This window comes from Lissotriton vulgaris, chromosome 10, assembly GCF_964263255.1.
Source record: "Lissotriton vulgaris chromosome 10, aLisVul1.2, whole genome shotgun sequence".
Classification (NCBI taxonomy): domain Eukaryota; kingdom Metazoa; phylum Chordata; class Amphibia; order Caudata; family Salamandridae; genus Lissotriton; species Lissotriton vulgaris.
Genome location: NC_141698.1, coordinates 270,386,493 through 270,408,682, shown reverse-complemented (window position 1 = coordinate 270,408,682; position 22,190 = coordinate 270,386,493). Strand labels below are relative to the sequence as shown.

Below are 22,190 nucleotides of genomic sequence, written 5' to 3'. Positions count from 1 at the left end.
AACCCCTTCCATGCTGGGCCGTTTCCGCCGCTGTGTGGTAAACAAAAGAACAGGGCGGGGCCGTGACGAACCCCAGCCGTCATCAGCACACGAGCGCCGCAGAGCGTGACGGCTGGGGTTCGTCACCAGCATGGAAGGGGTTAAGCAGCGGTGTTTATTTTGTAAACTGACAGACGCGTGTCTGAGAACTCCTTCGGTGTCCATGCTTTACGCGCTGTGCGGCGCCATTTTAAGCTGCATTTGCATTTTCCATGGACATCCGAAAAGGACTGCATTCACATTGCATTGTGCGCGCCATTTTGGGAGTATTATGTCCCGATCTTATTTATATAATACATTCAATTTCACCAAACGAAAAATGCTAACATCATAATTCATTACAGCATTTTCAACTTAATAGTTGTGAAATATCTCGCCGTGGATCGGCACTGGCAGTCTCTGATCTACGGGACTGCTGCTCTAGAAATCCTCAAAATGCATACTTGAACTAATTCAGTAAGTTTCATTACTTTTGCACGGCAACACACTTACTTTCAACTGAATATAGTTCAGATGACATAGAGCAACATAAACTGTGTGTTATTTGCACACAGTCGGCACCCGACTGTGTGCAATAATTAGATCTATTGACTATGTAAAATATTTCCGAAGATGGCGGATATATGATCCTCTACCTTAGCCCTAATAACGTGGAAATGAAACATAAAAGTGCAACAGGTGTTAATTTAAAATGTAATGAAACTTACTGAATTAATTGAATGTATTATATAAATAAGATCGGGGCATAATACTCCCAAAATGGCGCGCACAATGCAATGTGAATGCAGTCCGTTTCTGATGTCATGAAAAATGCAGCTTAAAATGGCGCCGCACAGCGCATAAAGCATGGACACCGAAGGAGTTTTCTCAGACACGCGTCTGTCCGTTTAAAAAATAAACACCGTTGCTTAAAGAAATCCTGAGAGTGCGGTCTTCCTTTTGACAAGAAGAGGATTGTGTAGCAGAATATGGATGAGGGACACCAACCCGAAACAGCACCCACCCGTTGAGTGACTCGCATGTTTGGTGTAACTGGAGCAGATTATATATATATATATATATATATTTTAGATGTCCAATGCCCTCTCCATAAGAAAGGGTCAGACTCCGCAAGGGTACGTCTTACAAAGGTTTTATTCTCTACCAAAATGAAAGCAGAGTCCAAAAGGAAGTGAACCTCTAGTCTAGGCAGATGCATTTCAGCTTTCCTCAGTGCTGGCTCATCAATGAGTTGTTTTCACGTGGGGTCCTTTTAGGTGTTACTGCCGCCACTCCCATTGAAGCGATGGCTCTCTCCCAGCTCACATTTAAAGGTACAATACCTCTCTCATGGCTCCACCATACTTGAGACCGCTTGCACTGCGATATGCCGCATTCGACCGGATAGCCCCGTTCAGTAACCGGCTATTCGAGCACACAGGAGTCCCAACAATTTGTTGACTGACGGGATATATATATATATACTTTTTTTTATTGTTGAGCGTGTTCGGTATTTTTTCTTAAATCAAGACCTGCTCCATTAAACTTGTTTTCTCCAGATCCCGTCAGATTAACTTGGCAAGTTTGTTTATAAAAACTGATTTTCATCAATTGGTAATCCTCTTTAAAGAAATTGGTTGATTATATCCTTTACAACTTTAAGATTAACATTTGTTGCTTTTCTTTCTAGATTTCACACATCTGGAATGGAAATTTGGTTAATTTGCTGAAAAGCCTGTACCTTCTGGGGCTGGAGAATGGCAAGCTCCTGAGGTCTGTGGAGAATGAGGTGCGCTGGCGGCTCAGACGGTTGACTTTTAAGCAGTTAGTTGGTCTAACTGATTTTTGTGTGGCCTTTGCTCATACCCAAGAACAAAAGAGTCTGGTTAGTGACTTGGTAAAGCATCTTGAGCTGCGCTGGACTGAGATAGAAGATCCTAAATCAGTGATTATTCTTATGACCAAGGTTGGCTACATCTCGCACACTCTGATGGAGAAGCTGGAAGATAAGGTACAGTGTAATGATTTCCTGATATTGTGATGCATTAGTCTCCATCTTTTAGCAAGTGGATCAGGAGTAATTTTTATTTATTTGAATAATGTGTTTTACAATTAATCACCGTAATACAATTTCAGTATGCTTTGCAAATTTTATGAAGCTATAAATTGCAACTGAAGAGTAGTTGCAGAGACTGCAGCCTCTTTCATGCCCAGGATTCCTTGAAGGAACATTTTTCAGTAATTGTACTTTGTATGCTTGGACATACTGCTTCTTCCTCAGAACACTTATTTGAGAAGAAGGAAGAACCAGCTGTTTCCTTAGTCCATGCGCAAAACTAGGACAAATTCTCTTAGCTTTGATTAGGCTGCTGAACTACTCCTGCAATATCTGCATAATTTAGCAGTTTAGTGGCAGGAACTTTCAATTCTTTACTAATATTTGGCTGTTGCGTTTTGGTGGAGGGATTGCATTGTAGGGAATTTGTTGACCTATTTGAAATGTGGGGAGGCTGAGAGTAATTTGGTAAATGATCTGAATCCATATTGTTGAACACGTGAAGTAGAGCATAAAACACCAGAGGTAAAATTTGACCATCTATAAGGCCAAATGTAGACCGACTGCCACGTACGGATCTGAACTTTGGTAATATGCGAATGCTGATTTACTACAGCTTGCTGAAAATGCATTTCTAAGGAATCTCCTTGTCCTTCTGGAAAGTTGTTCTACCGACAAATTGAGAGTTCCTTATTTAGCAGATGTTATCAAGATTCAGCCAATTTTGCTATGGCACAAGTTCTGGCTCACGGAACACACAGGGCTCAACCACTCTATTATAGAGGACTGTCTTAGATCTACATCTGCATCTAATCCCCTGGATCAAATTTGTGCGTGACTTCTTGGTTGACAATGGCCACCATGAGTATTTTGACCACCCAGAGCTTTTGACCAGCATCCAAAGAAACTCTTAAATTAAAATGTTTATCCCTATTAGAGGACTTGAGGATATCTACTGAGATATGAAACCCTTGGGTCGGAACAATCAGTTAGTTCTGACCACTCATGACCTGCAACCGTATCTAGCTAATGTATATAATCCATGCCATATGTTTGTGCTGACTCCTTTCCGGCTGGACATCTTTCATCATTTAACGAGCTTTCCTATCATTAATAACTGGGCGCCTGATCCCGTGCTGTCTATGCGACAATGTCACTAAGCAGAGCACTATTCACGTTCTCTTTTTCTGTTTATTTTATACAGAGCGGAGAATTTTTTTATTAAGCCCCTGTTAAAACAACTTGGATTTGTGCAATGCCGCCCAACTTTTATTTATTTATAATCTCTTTCGAGCCTGTATACATGTGTCTTTTTGTCTCAATTTTTTTGGGCTGTTATAAGACGTAGGAAGCAGTACTGTCTACAAGGGGATGTTTCTGCTTGTTAGGTCGAGCCTGGAATTAGCATCCGAAGGATGCGTCCAGGTGGAGAACTATAGCTAGCTGACTCGGGTGAATGAAGGACAAGAAAGTGCCACGCGCTTCTCTCCGGCTGGATTTCGCTGCGTGCACGCGCACCCACATTCACGCATGCGCACAGCCACACGCATACACAGGCACACCCCCCCCCCCCCCCCCCCCCCCCCACACAGTCACACACACACACAGACTCCAAGACACGCACGCTCACACGCATACACAGCCCCCCCCCGCCGCCGCAGCTCAGCAACAAGCCCCACGCGGCGGCTCTCCTCTCATCGGCAGCTGCAGGGCCCGGCAGCAGGACTCTTCCTCCCTCCTTCGGCACCGAGCGCAGGGTAGGCTCCTGCCTACTCTGGTGCTCCAAACAGCCGCGGCTCTTCCGTGGGAGGCGGGGTAGGCTCCCGCCCTCCTACTTCCTGTTTCCGGTTGTCCCGCCCGGCCTGCCTGACTTCCTGGTCGCAGGCCGGCGGCGATGTTCAGTTTGCACCGGGCTCAGGCCCGCATCATCGCGCTGCCTGCTGCACCTTGTTTCAAAGATAGTCTCGGGATGGGTAGACTCACTGAGCTTCAGTTCAGCAGTTTATATTGCGTAGCCTCACCAATAATTATGTAATGTCGGCTCCCATGCGTTTGTGTAGGATGCACGGATGTGGGTAGTGCAGAGAAAACATATCTCGGCCTGCTCAAATATTACCATATTTATTTTGCGACGGAAGGAGCAGAAAGTCTCCAGTCATCTCAAATGCCGCTCATTCCAAAGACCTCTAAAACCGCAGAGACGTCCGTCACACCCTCTGTAGAACCCTGGGCTGTGATTGGACAATCGTTTCAGTGCTCTTTGTTTTCCCCTGGCTGCGGGTGACTGGAGTGGTGATCTGTCTGCTACCTCCAGCGGTGGGTGCCCCGGTCCAGCCTAGTCTGTGTGCTGGAGTTGTGAGGAGCCTGCGCCCGGGAGTCTAAAGCTGCGGAAGTCCTGTTCAGACAGACGAGGAAGAGCACGACCGTGGCGTGCTGCGTTAGCCGTGCACAGTAAAAACTGATAGGAGGCTGTGAAGTTCTGAGCAAGGCACGCGTTGATCTGAATCCAGACCAGGTAGTGATTCCAGAATCAATTTGTGAAAGCTATGTCGATGCATCAGTGCATGCAAACCGCCCCAGACCAAATGGTTGCTCTGCACTCCAGGCATACCCTAGCTCGTGACAAAGCACTTTTACATGCATGTCCCCAGAACCCTCACAATAATACTTCGAGAGTAACTTAGCTCGTGACAACCCGACTCCTCACTTCAGCATGGCCGGGCACACAGATTCCCGGCTACTAGTCGCGTCCTATCTACACTAGGACTTACTAACATCATGGAGCAGGCTTTGGGGGCGGAGTGGCGACTAGGTGGGCTGCCACAATCTCAGATGGTGGGGTCTCAGACCCTGAACTCGTCATGTTTTATTCTAAATAGCACAGCATTTCATATCTTGGGCGGACACTCGTCATTAGCTCTGGCGGCCTCGTCATTTCTGTACAGCCCTGGGTTGTCACATGAGAGTGTACGTTTGAAAAGATAAATGGCTTCTCCTTTAGATAGCGCTTACTATCACACCCTACTTGCCTCGCGGCGCTGCTTTCAGACTTGTGTGTTAGTATTACTTATCATAAACAAATTTATGTAATTTATCCAACAGAATGGGGCATTCTATAATGGCGACACAAGCATCCTATATTTTGTTCAGGTGCTCTTTTGGGGGATGGGGTGCTACAGAGAAGCTCCCACTGCACCCCCAGACCCAGAAGTACTTAATAGCTGCTAGTGATGGCTCACATTTTGCTATTGTTGGCTTGCGTTTGGCCCCTTCAAAGACTGCATTATTAGCACCCCCCTCAATGTCAATTACCCAGCACCACTTTCACCGACCCCCCCCCCCCACTCTACTCCCAAACCCCCTACACTCCATGTTGGTTTTTTTTGTGCGCGTACGTGCCGCTCCTCAGCTCCCTCCTTTACACAGCGTATCCCATGCGTGTCTAAAAAACACAACCCGAAAAATGGGCCGCTCCCGTGGGACCTCTGGGACAGCAAGACAAAGCAGCAGCTGTTTGACAACACGTCTCACCCCAAAACAGCAACTGTGATGTGACTGCATTCCACTGAATATGCAGATCTCATTCTGTGGCGTGGAAACAAAAGGTTCGGCTTCCCAGAAGGCTGTGACAGCCATGGCATCGACATGGGCAAGAAATGCCAGGCTTTTGACATGACACGTGGGGAACGGAAATATTATAAAGTGTTGTATTCATTCATCGCTTTATAATATACTGAATCGATAGTATGAGCCTGCACTATATCACTTAAAATCGCATTATATCATAATAGAAATGTGAGTGCAGAGTGACAGTGAGTGCAGAGTGACAGTGAGTGCAGAGTGACAGTGAGTGCAGAGTGACAGTGAGTGCAGAGTGACAGTGAGTGCAGAGTGACAGTGAGTGCAGAGTGACAGTGAGTGCAGAGTGACAGTGAGTGCAGAGTGACAGTGAGTGCAGAGTGACAGTGAGTGCAGAGTGACAGTGGCGTCCTTTAAACAAGCATTTGCAATGCAATAGGTCTCACTTTTGCGAAAGTTTAAGCTATTAGCATAGAATGACAATGCCTTTTATGTTTTAAAAGCAAAAACATAAAAGGCATTGCCATTTACAATGCCAATAGCTCTAACTTTAATAATGCGAGACCTATTGCATTGCAAATGCTTGTTTTTATTAATGTTTTACTCTTTATTTTAATGATTTCTTTCAATTGTTTTTTAATTCAGATACTGTTATAGTTTGGTAGCTTTTATGATACACCATGTGTTTTCGAATAAAGCTGACGACTTGCCTAGTTTCATTTTTTCACTTTTTGATTGAGAATGTAGCGGGAGAAGGTGGAGTGCTAGTCTGTACTACTTATGCAAAATAGTGTTTTACTGAGCATAAAGTAGGCCCTTCCTCTTCTGTTAATATATATATATTTTTTTATAAGCAACAGAAATGAATAAAGTCTATCCTGAATCTTATCCGGTACCGGTAGTCTTTATGAAGATTTGAGGGAGGAAATGTCAGAATCACCGGTTTTCCCTTATTACCACCAGCAATTCACTTTCAGTGTTTTATGTAAAATAAGACACCATTCTTAGTGAATGAAAAAAGGGGACTCTTTTTCTATTGGTGCATTTTATAGGCACCCTGGACTGATGACCATTCCTTAGGTTAAACACCAAGTTTATTAATAAATGCCTTTCCAGAGTCCATTCTAGCAATACATGTCTTTTTATCCAGCTGCGAACCTTGAGGATTTTGTATTCAAATTTATGCAGGACCTTGATGCCCAATTCAATGGGGTGTGGGTGGTTCTCAAGAAAGGCAGATATTCTGCTGCTCCATCTCTAAAGGGCACATTTCAGACTTTTTATTTTTTTTAAAATTAATTTTGGGAGCTTTTCTCGTTGTTAAATGTACTCTTTATTGGTTCTCTGGCAGTTCAAAGAGCCAAATCTATTTTTATGTTGAGGTCTTGCTTGCCAGACGATGTATAATATCTGTTGTGGGCTTACCAAGATCTTACAGTGGGCTTAGAGACCTAGATTGCTTACCATATTTGAGACCTATTGGCTTTGCCAATACTTGTTACACATGGTAATACTGTCTGGGCAAAGAGTTCCCCATATAAGTACCAGATTAGCAATCACATGCTGAAATAAGCAATTGAAAGAGGACCAGTTAACCTTTACGAAGGGCTCTCATCTGCGTGTGAATGTTACCAAGGTTTTTAGTAATTTATGATCTGTTTGAGCTAGATATATTAAGGTCAACAAGGGGATTCCAAACGAGTCAGCACAGGACCTTGGGGAACATAATTTATCCAATCAGTGGTCCCATACATAAGGAATATTCAAAAGCAATAAATATAGACCTAGTCGATTCTATATTAGTTTTGACATGTACAGCCGGACAAGGGTCTCGATCTTCACTGAATAATAAATGCACAAGAAGAATTCCTTCAACAAATCACCATCACCATAGTAGGGCACAATCCTGTACCCATGCACTTACAGATCAATGTATTTGAAATGTATTTGAGCTTGTAAAGCGCACTGCTACCCGTAGGTTTCCTGGCGCTGTATAACGCTGGAACCCGTCCTGGCTTTCCCTGTGAGATAGTCCCTATTGGGCACCCCCAAGGTGAAGCCAGGCATCCCCAGCGTTGATGGGGCCGTTTGTGGAGATTAAGCAAGCTATTGCCCAGAGTTGCTGAGTGGGACCCATGGTTAGAGTGGCACCGAAGGCTAGATTTATCGAGCCCGCTGACATTGACCCAACACCCCGCCGCGTCGGGAATTGAACCCTGGTCCCGGGCCGACCTCTGCTTCTGGGTCTGCTGCCTCTAACCAGTGAGCCACACTACTCCACTCAATACAGTGAAGAAAACAAAACCGGGCTTTTTAGGCAAAAGCTGGAGATTTCTGTAGTTTTACAAAGACAGAAAATTCAAGCAAGCACCTTCACTTATATATGACACACAGTTTACGTTTATGTATAAGGTGCACAAAAGGTCGACGGCGTTTCGGTCCCACTACTTAATCATGGGGACCATCATCAGGACATTTATAATGCCTAATAGTTATAATCTCTATTGCCGAGGGGAGAGCCCCGGTCTGCTCGAGGTGTAGGCGGGAGGGTGCAGAGCCTTGTTAAGGAGCGCTTCTTAAAGAATGCGATGGCTGCCCAGGATCGGGAGCTTAGATAAGTCCATGTCTTAAATTCCGGTTCAAACCCGATTTTATAGGCATGATTAGAGCCCAGCTGAGAGCTCTTACCAGGATCGGGAGCTTAGATAAGTCCGCGTCTTTAATTTCGGAGCGCGGAACAGGGGAGGTGCCGGTTTAGTCAGCTTGGTTATCTTCCTCACTCTTCAAAAAGAAAAAGCGCGTGGCTGCAGGATCACATAATTCCAGTGGCCCTGCCTACCGCTTGGTTCCCCCAACTCGCCCTCTTCCTTGTGTGCTCTTTCCCCCTTCCCTAACGTGTGGCCGCCCCGACGCCCCTTTTTTTTTTTTTAAGGACTCGCCTGAGCCAGCGCATGCGCTGCTCTGGCGAGACATTTAGTGAGTCTGCTTTAGAAATCCGATCACAAGCTTTTGCTTGTGGCCTAAAGCTTGCGGTTACGCTCGCGCGGGCACCCGCCATCTGGCTTTCCTCTTGCTTGAGCACGTCTCGCTCCGCCTCTTCGACTTTCTCTCGCTTCAACGCTCCTCCCCCACCACAGAGCGCGCCACGCGGGCTCGTGTCCTGTTCTGTGGAGTCTCTCCTGTGAAGCATGTCCTTCTCTGTCCTGCATGCCCCTGGAGCGCTTTCCCAGTGCAACACCTCCGTTCGTACCCGCAACCCTACCATGAAATATTATGAAGTCTCACCTCCGGTCAACACTCTGCCATCAGTCTCGTGATCCTGGCAAGCTGCCCGCGAGCTCCTGAATTTGCCACCTCGGCAGACATGGCTCAGACAGCCACTCTCTTGGGACCAAACTACGAGCCAAACTGGCACTGTATAGCAGCAGTCTGAGACAAGGCTATTGCGCCTCGGCCTTCTTCTAAAACAGCGACACTTAATACACCATATTACTTGTGCTCAATTGCCATTATTCCTCCCTCTTTCTCTTGAGTACTTGAAATTCCCTCTCTTTGACTGTGTCCTTTCCTTTAAGATTGGCTACTGCCAGAACTATGATTAATAATGCTCTGCAATTGGTGTATCGGACGGCCGCCCACCTCCTTAGTTTCCTAACCTTTGGAGGACAAGGAAGTGGGTCTTCATGAGGCTGGAGCTCTGTGACCACCCCTAGCATCCACACTTTAGCGCTACCGCAGCACAACTGATGCCTGGTGCCCCTTGTCTACTTCCATGCAAAGTAGTCTCACACTTGTCTGCAGCTGTTGTAATTCGCCAATTCAGCCACTATGCCACTTCCTGCGGAGAAGGTACCTAGCACAGACTGATTCAGTTTTACCAGTGCTCGTCCGCTGCTCCAGACATGATTCAGGTACTGTGTTTTTGGGGCAAGTGAAATGTCAATTCCGACGCTTGTGCGTTATTGAGGAGCAGAGTGAGTGACTCCTCTGAGCATTACGGTAGTCCAGTTGCCATGGAAAAATGTTCTCGTAATAAGCAGTTATTCATTACTCAGACCAACAGGATTTCACAATTAATACAGCTCGTCGCTTCACCAGCTCGTTAGATATTGGTGGCACCTCGGTAGTAACTAGCACTGATCAGATTTCCTGAAAAGTGGCTCACTGTGTTGCATGGTTGCTTTGATGCTCTCTCGCAGTGTTTCTGTCCCTCGTCCTTTCTTTGCAAGCATGTCTAAAGTGAATTATGTCTGTCTCCGCACTGTTTGTTCGTGATAGGACTTCCCCAGCTCTAGATTACTCTTTTCCTCCACTTTCAACACTTCATTTTTTTTTTCTGTTAATGAAATTTTATGTCTCTTTTGTTTTTACCATGATGAGACCTTCATAGGCGGTGCCTGGCTGCCTAACATTCCAACTATTTATGCTTTCAGGACTAGCTGACATGCCTGTTGTAGCCGCCAGGAACTAAATGTGTGTGTGTGTGTGTGTGTGTGCGTGTGTGTGTGTGTATATGCATGTCCGTGCATGCATGCTTATAAACGTTTGCATGTGTGTGAAGTGCTGGTTGGCTGGGTTTGTTTTACTACTGTGTGTATTTGTGTATTATGTTTCTAATTTGATTAAGTCAGGTGTGTAGGTAGAGATCGTGTGCGTGTATGGGTTTTTTGTTAATTTGGAAGATGTGTGCTTTTATCTGTGCCAGTGTGCATGCTTTTGGTTTGTGCATTCTGTATATAGATATGCCTTTTTATGTATTTCCTAGTAAAATGCACAAGTAGGTGCTGATTGCTGGTGAGTTTGTTAGTGGCACATGTCTTAGTCTGTGCATTTGAGCAGGCATGTGCATTTTCATTGTGCTAGTGTGTTGTGCTGTTAGCACATCTCTATTTGCGAGTTATCAGTGTCCTGTACTGGTATGCACATATCTAAATGCAAGTGTGTGTGCACGCGCCTGTGCACATGTGTGTGTGTATACAGTGAGTGTACACTTATATATGCCTGGTGTTTCAATTTGTGTGTCTTTGTAGGTTAATCTGCCTGATGCTAACCGTGTGTTTTAATGACCGAGAATGTGTTTTTAATAGGATAGTCCTGTTTCTCCGTGAAAGATCTGGTCAACACATGTGTTCATGCTGGTATAGTTGGTACTAATTTCATAATTTCATTTTCTTCCTTTGGGATTCTGCATGTAGTGACTGGTTTCCTCAAGAGGCTTGTGACCCCTCCACTCTATTTCTCGCACAGTGCCTGGGCCTAATTCAGAGTTTGAGAACGGGTTACTCGTCACAAATGTGACGAATATACCGCCTGGCTTACACTGGCGTCTCTAGAGGCTGGGCAGAGCATTATTTGTCCAACATCCCGTACCCTTAGATGCCACCATAGCTGCTGAATGTGCCGGAATGCCCCACAGAACAAGCATTGGCATAGCCAATAGGTCTCGCTTGTGGGACCTTATAAGTATTTAGTTATGCAGCACAATATCCTTGGTGCAACATCAACTGTTGCATGGCTAAACACTTATAAGGTCCCAAAGGCGAGACCTATTGGCTATGCCGATGCTTGTTTTTTATATGGTAAAATGTTCCTTTTTAGGTCGAGCCTAGAGGCAGTGCGCATGAGCTGCAAGGCATTTTGTAATCTGTATGAAGAGATGAAACACCCACGACAGCCCACCGCTTTTAATAGGTTGCTACGTCTGTCTTCACTAATTTCACATTGTTTGTTAGTGTGTGTATATAGTACACATTTGTCCCACCTTGTGGGTGTACCATTCCCGCCATGGCCTCCGCCCCTGCTACACTGATCCTTTCGATATGGGCCATATGTTCTTTTGACCTGCACTACTTTTCCTTACTGCCCTCTCCGCTCGCTGGCACACAGGTTCTTGTTTTACTGGCTTCCCTTCTGGAAGTTTACACACTGCAGCAGGCAAGAAGCTCGCCTTGTAGGGATCATAGCACTAAATATATATCTATCCCTGCTACCTGCAAAATAAAAGGTCGACAAATGCTTGTGAGTGGCGCCTCCATTTCAGGGCAGCTTCAGATATATATTTTCCAGCAGAGTGGTCTGTGAATGGTGCGCACTAACTGCCGGTGCAGCATTGGGGGTGAAAGACCACAAACCCTATCCATATTTATTACCAACTGAGAAACGCGCTGCACTCCCAGTTAGAATTTGGCAAGTTCGTTTATTCAACAGCAATTTTTTCCAGTGGAATCCCACGACTCGTTTCGACAGTTCGTCTTTTTCAAGTGCGTGTGCACTCTAGTGGTGGTCATGTATTTGTGTAGTCACAGGCATTGTGGGAGATGTAGTATCATAATATTTAGTATAGTACATTTTGTTATTCCCACCTAATTGCATGTTTCATAGCTGTTGTAAATTCAAATGGTGGCATACCGCCAGTCTCTGGGCCCTTTTCTCCCAAAGCAATAACCGGCCGCATCAGTGTTTACTGTGCAAGGGACCATGACTCGTCCTATTGCTTGAAATGTCCCGTATCAAGGAAGTGGCGCTGGGCCCTACTGAAAGTTCCTGCCGCAAATTATTATTACTAATTTAATTTTATAAGGCGCACAGCTACCCGGAGGCTTCCCGGCGCCATCGGACACACGCAGACTGAGAGAAACTATTGGTTGAATAACCAAGTTGTCATGCCTTTGCAAAAGTTCTTATTGATGGTTTCATGTCGAAGTGGCGTGGGGAGTGAATTCCACAGTGTAGGGGTCCGGTAAGAATGAGTGGCCGCCCATGCGCTACCGTCCGATCTTAGAGACTGAAAACTTGGTCTTAGTAGAGGATCGGAGAAGGCGCGTTGGGCGGTAGGATGGACTAAGGCACTCTGATAATGTAGTGCTGTGTCAGATTTAATTTTATACATATAACCCAGGGCCTTGAATTTGATGCAGTTCTCCATCCTAAGCCAGTGACGGTCGAAGAGAGAGCCTGAAATGGAGGCCCTTCTAGGCACCTGGCATAGCAGTCTGGCTGCCGAGTTCTGTACTACCTGCAGTTTTCAAACCACCTCCTTGTTGGCTCCTAAATACAGGACGTTGCCATAGTCCAGCCTAGAAGTAATCAGGTCCTGGATCACTGTTCTTTCAGTGGAACTAGGCAACATCCAAAGTTTTTTTTTTTTTTTTTTTTAGCCATTTTAAGATGGTGAAACAGGTTGAGGCGACCTAGACTGCTTGCTGCCTCATTGACGGCTGGTCGTCAATGATTACACCTAGATGGCAGACTAGTTGCGCCGGTTGGGGAAAATCGCCCATTTGAGGAGGCCAATGTTGGGGGCCCTAAAGATCTTTTTTATTTTCCCATATGTGACACTGGGTCGAAGGCAGCACTCAAATCAAGCAGTAGGAGTGCCACAGTTTCACCCATATCCAGATGTTGACGCAAAGTATCAAACTCCCAAAAGAGTGGTTTCTATAGGGAACCCAGCTCTAAAACCAGATTTTGATGCATGTAAGAATTTTGGGAGTCAACAAACTGCGTCAGTTGTTGGTTAATGTGTTTTTCTAAAATTTTTGGAAAAGCTGTAAGTAAAGAGATCTGGCAGAAATTAGATAATTCCGCGGGATCAGCATTCGCTTTTTTTCAAAAGTGGGAGAACAATGGCATGTTTCCATGCCGATGGACCCGCTGCTTCCTGCAAGGACTCATTAAGCAACTCCATTATGAGTTTGAGTGACGATGGTTCCAATTTTTGACGTATGGGGATGGGAAGATCATCTCTGGGTGAGCCCGATTTGAGGCCATTTAAGATGCCGTTGAAGGAGGGGGTGTCCGGAGGCAACTAGCTTTCTAGCGTATTAGTAGGCACGGTAATCTGGTTCGCCGGTGGAGCAAAGCCGCCCGATGTGGGGGGAGAGCACTTAATTTGCTGCCCCACATTAGTTGTCACTACTTTCAGTTATGAGTAGATTTTCTCCACTTTTCCATTAAAAAACTTGACTAAATCCACGTATTGAGTTTCGTTGAGCATGGGGTGGGGTGGGGTGGGGTAGGTTGGCAAGCTGCACCCGAAAGATCTTTAACTAATTTAAACAGGACCTTGGGGCTGTTCTGTACCGACGTAATGGTATTCACATATTTTTTTCGGGCAGCGTTGCAGAGGGAGTGGTCCCTTTTAGCTAATTTGTATATACGACTGGATTCAGGCGCATAGTCCTTCCTCCAACGTCTTTGTAGTACTTTGCGTTTTGTTTTCTCTGTTTTTACCCCTTTCCGAGAACCAGTGGGCAGGTGGTCGATGATTGATTGATCACTTTTCTGATAGAAGTTTGAAGGCACGCATCAATGGATGTCAGAATCCAGGTATGGATGGTGTCCGAGTCTGCTAAATTGATAGACTTGAGGGCAGGAATGTTATTCGCTAGGTGTTGATTAAAATAATCTATGTCTAAGTTATTCCAGTTTCTGGACCTCGACTTGGTAGTTAAGAAGTATGTGTTCTCACGCTGCAGATCTAACTTCACCCTGAAACTGACCAAAAAATTATCATAGGAAAAAATTGGGAGGGCTGCCTGGCATGATATACTAGGTAGATTGGAAACAATGGGGTCTAACAAGTAGCCCACCGTATGGATGGGACCTGAATTGCAGAGTAGAACATTCATAGCAGACAAGTCGGCCATCAGAGTCTTAGTGCAAGGTGGGTCATTGAAGTGAATATTTAGATCTCCCAGGATGGTGAAGTTTGCTGCATCTAACAGAAAAGGGGCGATGAGTTCAGGAAAAGTCACTGACCATGGCTCTGCTGGCCCCGACGGGCGGTAAATCAAAATCCCGGAAAGAGAGAAATGGGGTGTGAAGAAGTGTTTGAAGAGCTGGCCTCGCAGCCCTTATGCATTCTTGTAAAATAGCGCAATGCCACCTCCGGTTTTGGTGCAACGATCTTTTCTAATTATCGTATAGTTGGGGGGCAGAGCGGACGCAACATCGAGGCCAGAGCTCTCGTGTATCCATGTTTCCGTAAGGATGATGGCATCAGGTTGTGTATTCAAAAAGAGGCCAAAGATGTCATCCTTGTGTTTAGGGAGCGAGCTACAATTTTATTAAAGTAAATTCCTTTGAAGGAGCAGACTAACTCTTTACGGGGAAGGGCATCTGTGTATTATAGTTCGTGGAAGCAGTGGTATTAGAAGTATGTTCCCTGCTAGGCAGTATGGTAACGGCAAAGCCACAGCAGGAGCAGGTGGAATGAAAAGTTTCCGGTTTAAAAGTAATACATTCCTGTTGTGGCTTAGGCCGGAGCTCGTTTAGCAGTTTGTGAATAGGTCCTCTTGTCACTCAAAAAAGGGGCAGGGGTTGTGGCCCCTGGACTCGGCCGGACGCGCGCAGAAGGGCTTGCCTTTGGCGCGCCCAGCATTGATTTATATACTTTTCTGCAGCTGGGCTGCTGAGTGTGAGTCACCTCCTCCTGGCAGGAAGTGGATACTGCCGATTACTCCCTCCACAACAAGCGGGAAATCCCGTGGTGGACCGGGGAGCAGTGCGGATATGCAATGCGGATACGCAATGCGGTCAGAGCCGTGCAGGTAGGAACAGTGTTAAACGGTAGTTAAAAATGAATTATGGAGCAAGTTAAAGTTCGCTAAGGGGACAAAAGCTGTAAGGTCTCACTTCAAGCAAGCGTCCCTTTATTTATCTTCCAGATTCTAGTGCTCATGCTAGAGAGAAGTATCTCCTCGCCAACTTATTTACGATGTTTGCCCAACACAACGGGCGCTGCCGTAGATTTAAATTTTGTTCAACAAAGTGCTTTTTGAACGCCACACTCTTAACTGCTGGTTCAGCGTTGGGGGTAAAAGACCACAACCCCCATCAATATTTACCAACCAACAGAGAATAGAGAAAATTGGCGTTGTAATAAATGAACTTGCCAAATACTCTCTGGGACTGTAGCACATTTCTCCGTTGGTGGTAAATATGTATATTCCTCCATTGCCTCTTGGGCTCTGCGGGAGCGGCCACTGGAGGAGGGGGTGAGGTGGAGCCAGGGCCACTGTCTCTCCTTTGTTCTCGGAGATCACAGGCAGCTAAAAGTTGCTCCGTCGTCTGTTCTGCTAATCTCTTCTAGAGGCGTCCGAAGCCGACCAGCAAGTAAATATAAAATGTAAACGTAAAGTCTTATAACTTCAGTTTATTTTATTTTTTTTACATATAAAAAAAGGTCAGACCAATTGGCTATTCCAATGCTTGTTTTATTTACTGATCTGCCGACCTGGGATGGTAAATAAAAGGTTAATGGCACCCACACCAAATATGCACAATGTGGTAAATAAATATTTACCGTCGGAATTTCTATGCAGTAAAGTTCAATAAAATAACTCAATCGAAAATAAGAGGCAGAATCCGTGATATCTGAGTTTATAAGGGTTTTATTCCATAAAATGGAATGGTTCGAACCAGGGTATCATGTTCCTTTCACCATTAAGGATCAGGAAGGGATAGACAATACTTTATTGACAGAATACAATATATATAGTCAATGCATATAATGGTGATGGATACAGAAGGCGTAACAGCTGAGAGAAACGAGATAAGAACATATGTGCGTAACAAAGGCGTGCACGAGGGCGTACACAGAGGTGTGTGTTAGAAACGTCACATGGAAGTGTCACAAGTGGGTGGATACATAGTGGAATCTTGCAGTGTCAGCAGAAATCTGTAGCAAGGATGCGCGCGCAGCAGCATGACGTGTGACTGACGTGAGGCTGGAGGGTGCAGGGGACTTGACACTTAGCACTAGAGGAAAGAGACAGAAGTCTGGCATGTCAGATCGACTCGTTCCTAAATCATATCTGATATCTTGTGTTTTGGGAACTATATTATATAGAAGGAAAGGTCTCTTGGGCAGAGGCTACTCTATACCGACTATTAATGCGTGCATATGTGACTACGTGTCTGCGTGTAATGCGAGGGGCCATGGGCCTACCATGGTAACGGGAGCAATGAATTACTTGCATGGAGACAGAGAGGCCGGGCCCTTTGCTCTGCAGCCGGGGAAATGTTTTATCTATTCTGCTAGACTGGAATGTGTTTTCGAGGAGCTGAACTCGGCTATACTGATAACTTGAAGGCAAAATACTGTCTTTGGCAGGCAAGCAGGCCGAGCCGGGCACCGCTCGCCACGCAGGGAGTAGGACAGAGGTCAGGGATGTATCCCACGTTGCAGCTTTCAGGAGGCAGAGAACAGAAAGGGCTCGATGGCAGAAATCAGGGCCTAGCTCTGCGGGGCTAGGAAAACGTGAAAGTGCACCATGAAAAGACGTTGGCAAGGCATACTTAGGAACTGAATTATCGATCCATTCATGGTGGATCTGAAAGAGGACATGTTAACGTTGGACGCAAATGTATTTGCGTCTTCAAAGCAGGTCGAGGAGGGAAGTTACATGCACTTTAAGCTCGTACATGGAGATGGTGGGGTTCACGTTAGGGGACACAATTGACCATAAAATTCATATTACCTCATCAAGCCTGCACAATGCCACCATCAATAACCGTAGCTACTGCATCATAGATTTTTGCAGATGCTACTCCGCATTGACAGTTAACATTGGGAAAGCAAATGGGTCCAAAAGGCCAGCCCTATTGGTTTTGCTGCTGCATTGCTGGTGTTAGTTTAGTACTCCTTTTAATATATTTACTTTGTGTTTCAGAAGAGTGGGAGTTGGCATGTTGGTAGGCAGGAAAGGGGAGGCTTATGGAATGCAGGGTTGTAGATGACGTGACTTTGTGTTATGGCGTGGTAATGATGAATCTCCCTGCTGGGGTTACATTTAGATTTGCTTATGTCACTCATGCAGCCTTGTCAAATTCAGTCCCTCCGCTTCCGTGGTGGGCACTGGCCCAAAGGGCTGCCACAATAAATGCCTGAGACTCATGGGCCCCACTTGTCTGCAGTGGACATGGGGATAAAATGTGTTTCAGACAACTGTTGCTTCTACTTGCTTGAAAGATCACACTGACGTGCTCCCATATGACTGTCAAATTGACTCAATTGAATGAATGTGACTTCAGAAACATTATTTAAATCATTGAGTGCCTGGTCGCCCTCTGGAACTTGCTTCCTCTCTCCCCCCCACCCCCCCCCTTATGAACATTAATTCCACAAATATGTGAGAAAAAAGCACTCCCCAGCAACTCCCTCAACCCACCATCTGGGTTCTGTTCTGCCAGAGGCGTGTAACCTCAACACACATAGATGGGTTAAAGCAGTAAATCCTGCAATAGCAGCCCAAAAAGAGTTAACCCCACGCCCCTTGTCATAGCACCATTGTAACTGGCAATCCAATCCCAATTATCGCTTAGGTCTGGGCCTTCGCTACTGGAAGAAAACTGCCGCACACGAATTGACCCTTGACAGCAACCTCTCATTACAAACCAACCAAGTGCAATTAATGGTAAATCAGATGCTGGTTGTTATTTGTTTTTGTACCTTATTAAAAAAAATGTAAACTGCACTTTTACTACCTGGGGCATAAGTGAACCTTTTATTATAGTAGAAAATGAGTATTCTTAATTTGTCTTTAATTTGGTGTTTTTACCTTAAATTGAGTCCCTGATAAATAATCGGACTCTGAGAACTCTTTATGGTGTGTGAAATGACGTCAAAATGATTCATACGTGAGTGAAAAGCAAATCTCTAATTTTACACTATTTTAGTGTAAAATGGTTCCTCATTCATTTTTGGCACGAGGGGGCTTTTCAACAATAGCACCGCAAAGAACAACTCCTTGTATTGTGGTGTTTCTGTGCATTTGCACAATTCGCCGAAATTCTTTCCACAAATATGGTGCATAATTACAAGAAGTGGAGTAATTTCAGGTCTTCCGCATAACCAGCGTAACATAACTCCCTAAATTACCCGAATTAGGCCAGAATAATTCGATTTAGCCCAGGCCTAGTCAGATTTTGATTAGTGAATGCAGCCGTTTGTCGAACCTTGTGTCATCAGTATTCACTGGGAGCTTGGATCTTTTTCCACTCCCTCCTTTTTTTTCGTCTCTAGCTGCTCGCTGAATCTCTAGGAAAGGAAAAGATTAAAAGTAAAGGACAAACGCTATTAATTCTTTGAAAGAAGCAGAAGGTTCTATAAAGGAAACGTGCACGTTTTTTTTAAAGAAGTTAATAATGTCAAATGAGAAACTAGGCTAAAATAAAATCTCAACATAAGAGAACAATTAAATTGAGGTTAATGTTTAAACATTTTTCATTTGTCTTTAATTATAAAATGGACTTAAGCATGATCATGTTATGACGGTGTGCTATTTATGTCCATAGTGCTACCATGTTTGTGCAAGGTGCCATTTGCCAACATGATAAACCGTGGGGTTGGTTGGGGACATTCTCTTGCAAGAATGTTTGAGTTTTGAATTTGCCAGTTTGCAGACTTATCTACAGATGCTATTGCCAATCTCTTGTAGCATATTTAAACTGTTACTTGTGTTTTATTTGGTAACCATTCGTAATACTTCTCTCACACAAAAACAGAAGTAGGTGTTATTTTTCCTAAATGGAAACTTGCAGCGATACTCTGTTCAGAAAACTGCCGTCACCCACAAATTTGGGGCATGCTACATCATAGGGTTGCTGAACACACCTCCGCACTAGCCAACGCAGGAGGTGGAGCAATAGGTTATGGGAGCCAGTACAAACATATGAACAAGTAGAGATCAAAGCAAAAATATAGTGCAGACTAAAGTTAAGACTAATGTAGGTATCTCCAGATACCCATTTTATTCGTGGATTCCCTGGTTAAAGTAACAATTAAGGTCTTGCTGGCCCAGTGGTTGGTGGTAAACTGGGTAAAATATGGACCATTAACCCCTCCACTCTGCAAAATTTGACATGTTTCAGCCAGATTTTGTCTTCCCCGGTTTTCTTCAGGACTAATAGATCCCTGTAATAAACCTTTCCCCCTCCTACCTTAGTAAGGAGACCGAAGTTTCTGCCAGTGTAATTTTATGCAATTTGTGTAATTACACTTTTTTAAATCTGTAAGTAAAAAAAAAATATTGATATGTGAAGGAAAAAGTATACATCCAAAAGTGTGTGCCATATTGTTAAATGGGTTATTCTGCCCCTCTAAACTTAATTAGTGAGACTCAGCTGTTTATACATGATTCTTCTTAGTAAATCTTATCGTTTTGACAGACAGTTTGTCCTTGTCTGGCATTTAAGTTACGCCCTTGTTCATATTAAAATCAAACCAGAATTAAAAAACCATCATTACTCCAATAAATTCAATACTCCATCTGTATACTCGCTAGTCAAGATGGAGTACACAGGCATTTGCTCGGTAGGTCTTACCAAGTTTATCCATAATCTGGCTCGAAGAGGCGGGGGTGCGAGGTCAGCTCCTTGTAGTCACACTCTAGTTGTCGATAAATGAGATGAGTAAATAAAACCTTGATAGTTGAAGTCAGGACAGCCTTTGTATCCTACATGCTCCAACCACTATGAAATGGGGGAAATTACTTGCACCCCAACTGTCTTATCGTTCCACTCAGTGATCACAAAGGTACTGTGTAGACTGTAGAGGAAAGTATCCACTCTTCTCAAGAATTCGCGTGTGAGTCACCCTCCCCCCTCAGGAACCTGTTTACTTCATCAAGGTGAGTCCGTTGCTTACAATCTGTCACTCCCGGCGCTGAGAAGATACTGCGTATGTGTTCCCGCAGTTCTTTTCATAGGCCTTTACTTTCTGGCACGTGACTGCACCCTGCGTCACGTGACCAGGAGAAATAACCTGCAAAAATTCAAGAGCTGGTCCTGTCCTGGCAGGCTGCAATGCAGTCCGCATGAAGGTTTGGCTGGCCTGAGAGGGCAGGACTAAAAAGTCATGTGCACTTGGGAGTGGGCAAACTATTCCATCCAACCCCTGCACCTCTGTCGCCGGAGCAGCCAGCCCGAAACGCTAAGCTGTAGTAAGTTATCATTTTGTTTTCTTTACTTCACTGCTGCGAACCAGTGGGGCGACACTCCTCTGCCTTAGCCGAGGAGCAGCCACTGGCATTTACTCCAGATACTTAGTGGTAGATTATATTAAAACCACTTGGGTTTGATCATTAGTAGGTGCTAAGTGGTTTCCAGTGAATGGTTGGTGGAGATTAAGTAACGTTAGGTTACAGCGATGGGGTTTTAAAGAGGAGAGGTTGTGATGTATAAAACGAGTGATCGTCCAATTGCCGAATTACAGTAAAAGATTAAGGCACAAGACTGTGCTGCGGCTATACTCCGAAATAAAAGGCATGAAGAGGATGGAGGGTAAGAAGAGGTCACTCTGGGGGAGGGGGGAGATCAAGCGGAAGTAAGTCAAGGTCAATTTGTTTTTATACAGGGCTTTAGGGGTACAGTGGGATACGACTTTCTGAGATAGCCAGCAATTCCAGGGGGTAAGCTGTTGAAATAATTGTGGAGATTTAAGATCTGTTACAATGATTGCACCTCCTAATTTGCCCTTTACCTGTGAGGAATGTCTTTAACTAGAGATGTGCCCCATGCATTATATGCGAATATCCCTCATGACAGCCTGTTGGCAATGCACCTTAAACCGAAGCAGTTTTAATGTACTTCTGTCTCCTCTTTTATTGTAGGCACTGGAATATGCAGAGCATTTCACCCCAGAGGAAACGCGAAAAGTGTTGTTGGCTTTAGCTGCCCAGAAGCGGCGCTCTGTCTCATTACTGCGTGCCCTTTCATACCATCTGGTGCAGCGGCACTTCGGCCTGAGCACTGGTGTTCTTCTGGATGTCGCTTTTGCATTTGGTAATAATAACATGTCAAGGAATGGCTTAAACACCACTACCTGGTACAAATTTGTGTTTCAGTGATTGGTTTGTGTTCCATCCCGTATATAAAAAACTAGCAACCACTGATCCATGAGGCAAAGCCTACTAACTATCTAATGCACAAACTAGTCTGCATTCCAGCCTTCAGTGAACCACTTAAAAGCCTGTATTAAATTTGTGGCTGCATAGAAGCGTGCTTGTTGTATACCTTATTGTGTGACTATGCTACTCTTCATCAGTGAATAATTGTAAATTACATCAGCAATGCCTAGTTGGGAATGGAATGTGAATGTGTTTATATGCCAGCAGATGGTAATGTCGTGTAGCCCTAGGGCAGTGATTTGTCTTCCATGATGTCATTAATGCTACAACTACAAGGTGTTCAGTAGTTAGCATCATAAGTTAAAATTATTCCTTTTTGAGCCATTTTGTATCACCCATTTAAAGATGTGGGCCCGATGAATTACATTTGTAAAGTGCCCTACTAAATCTTTAAAGCCATAACTTAAAAAAATTCATTTTGACTTAGATTTTGGGTGTTCTATTTCCCGATGGGAGGCCAGATCTTTTTACTTAGCCTGCACTTTGCTGAAGTTGTTGGGCTCCCGGCTTAAAAGTTGATCACTTAAGTGAAAGAAGTTCCTGGTTTCTACCGTTTTAAAGGAAAGCTGAATTTCCATCAGGCCCAGGTGCTCCAGAAAATGGCATCCGATATGTTACCGAAGGTT

The 22,190-nt window shown here is 44.7% G+C and overlaps 1 protein-coding gene and 1 non-coding gene across 3 annotated transcripts in view; both read left to right on the top strand.

Moving 5' to 3' along the window:
• The window catches only part of TBRG4 (transforming growth factor beta regulator 4), a 262,457-nt gene that overhangs the window by 200,439 nt on the left and 39,828 nt on the right, over positions 1–22,190 (top strand). For both annotated transcript variants that reach the window (XM_086940993.1, XM_086940992.1), the window contains 3 exons: positions 1,709–2,029; positions 21,268–21,439; positions 22,126–22,190. The exon at positions 22,126–22,190 is cut by the window's right edge and continues 93 nt beyond it. In XM_086940993.1, the coding sequence (XP_086797119.1) occupies positions 1,709–2,029; positions 21,268–21,439; positions 22,126–22,190 (558 nt within the window). The remainder of the gene's footprint in view (positions 1–1,708; positions 2,030–21,267; positions 21,440–22,125) is intronic.
• LOC147685111 (small nucleolar RNA SNORA5) lies at positions 17,471–17,605 on the top strand. Its single transcript, XR_015300808.1, has one exon. It is a non-coding gene; the product is annotated as a small nucleolar RNA SNORA5 (small nucleolar RNA).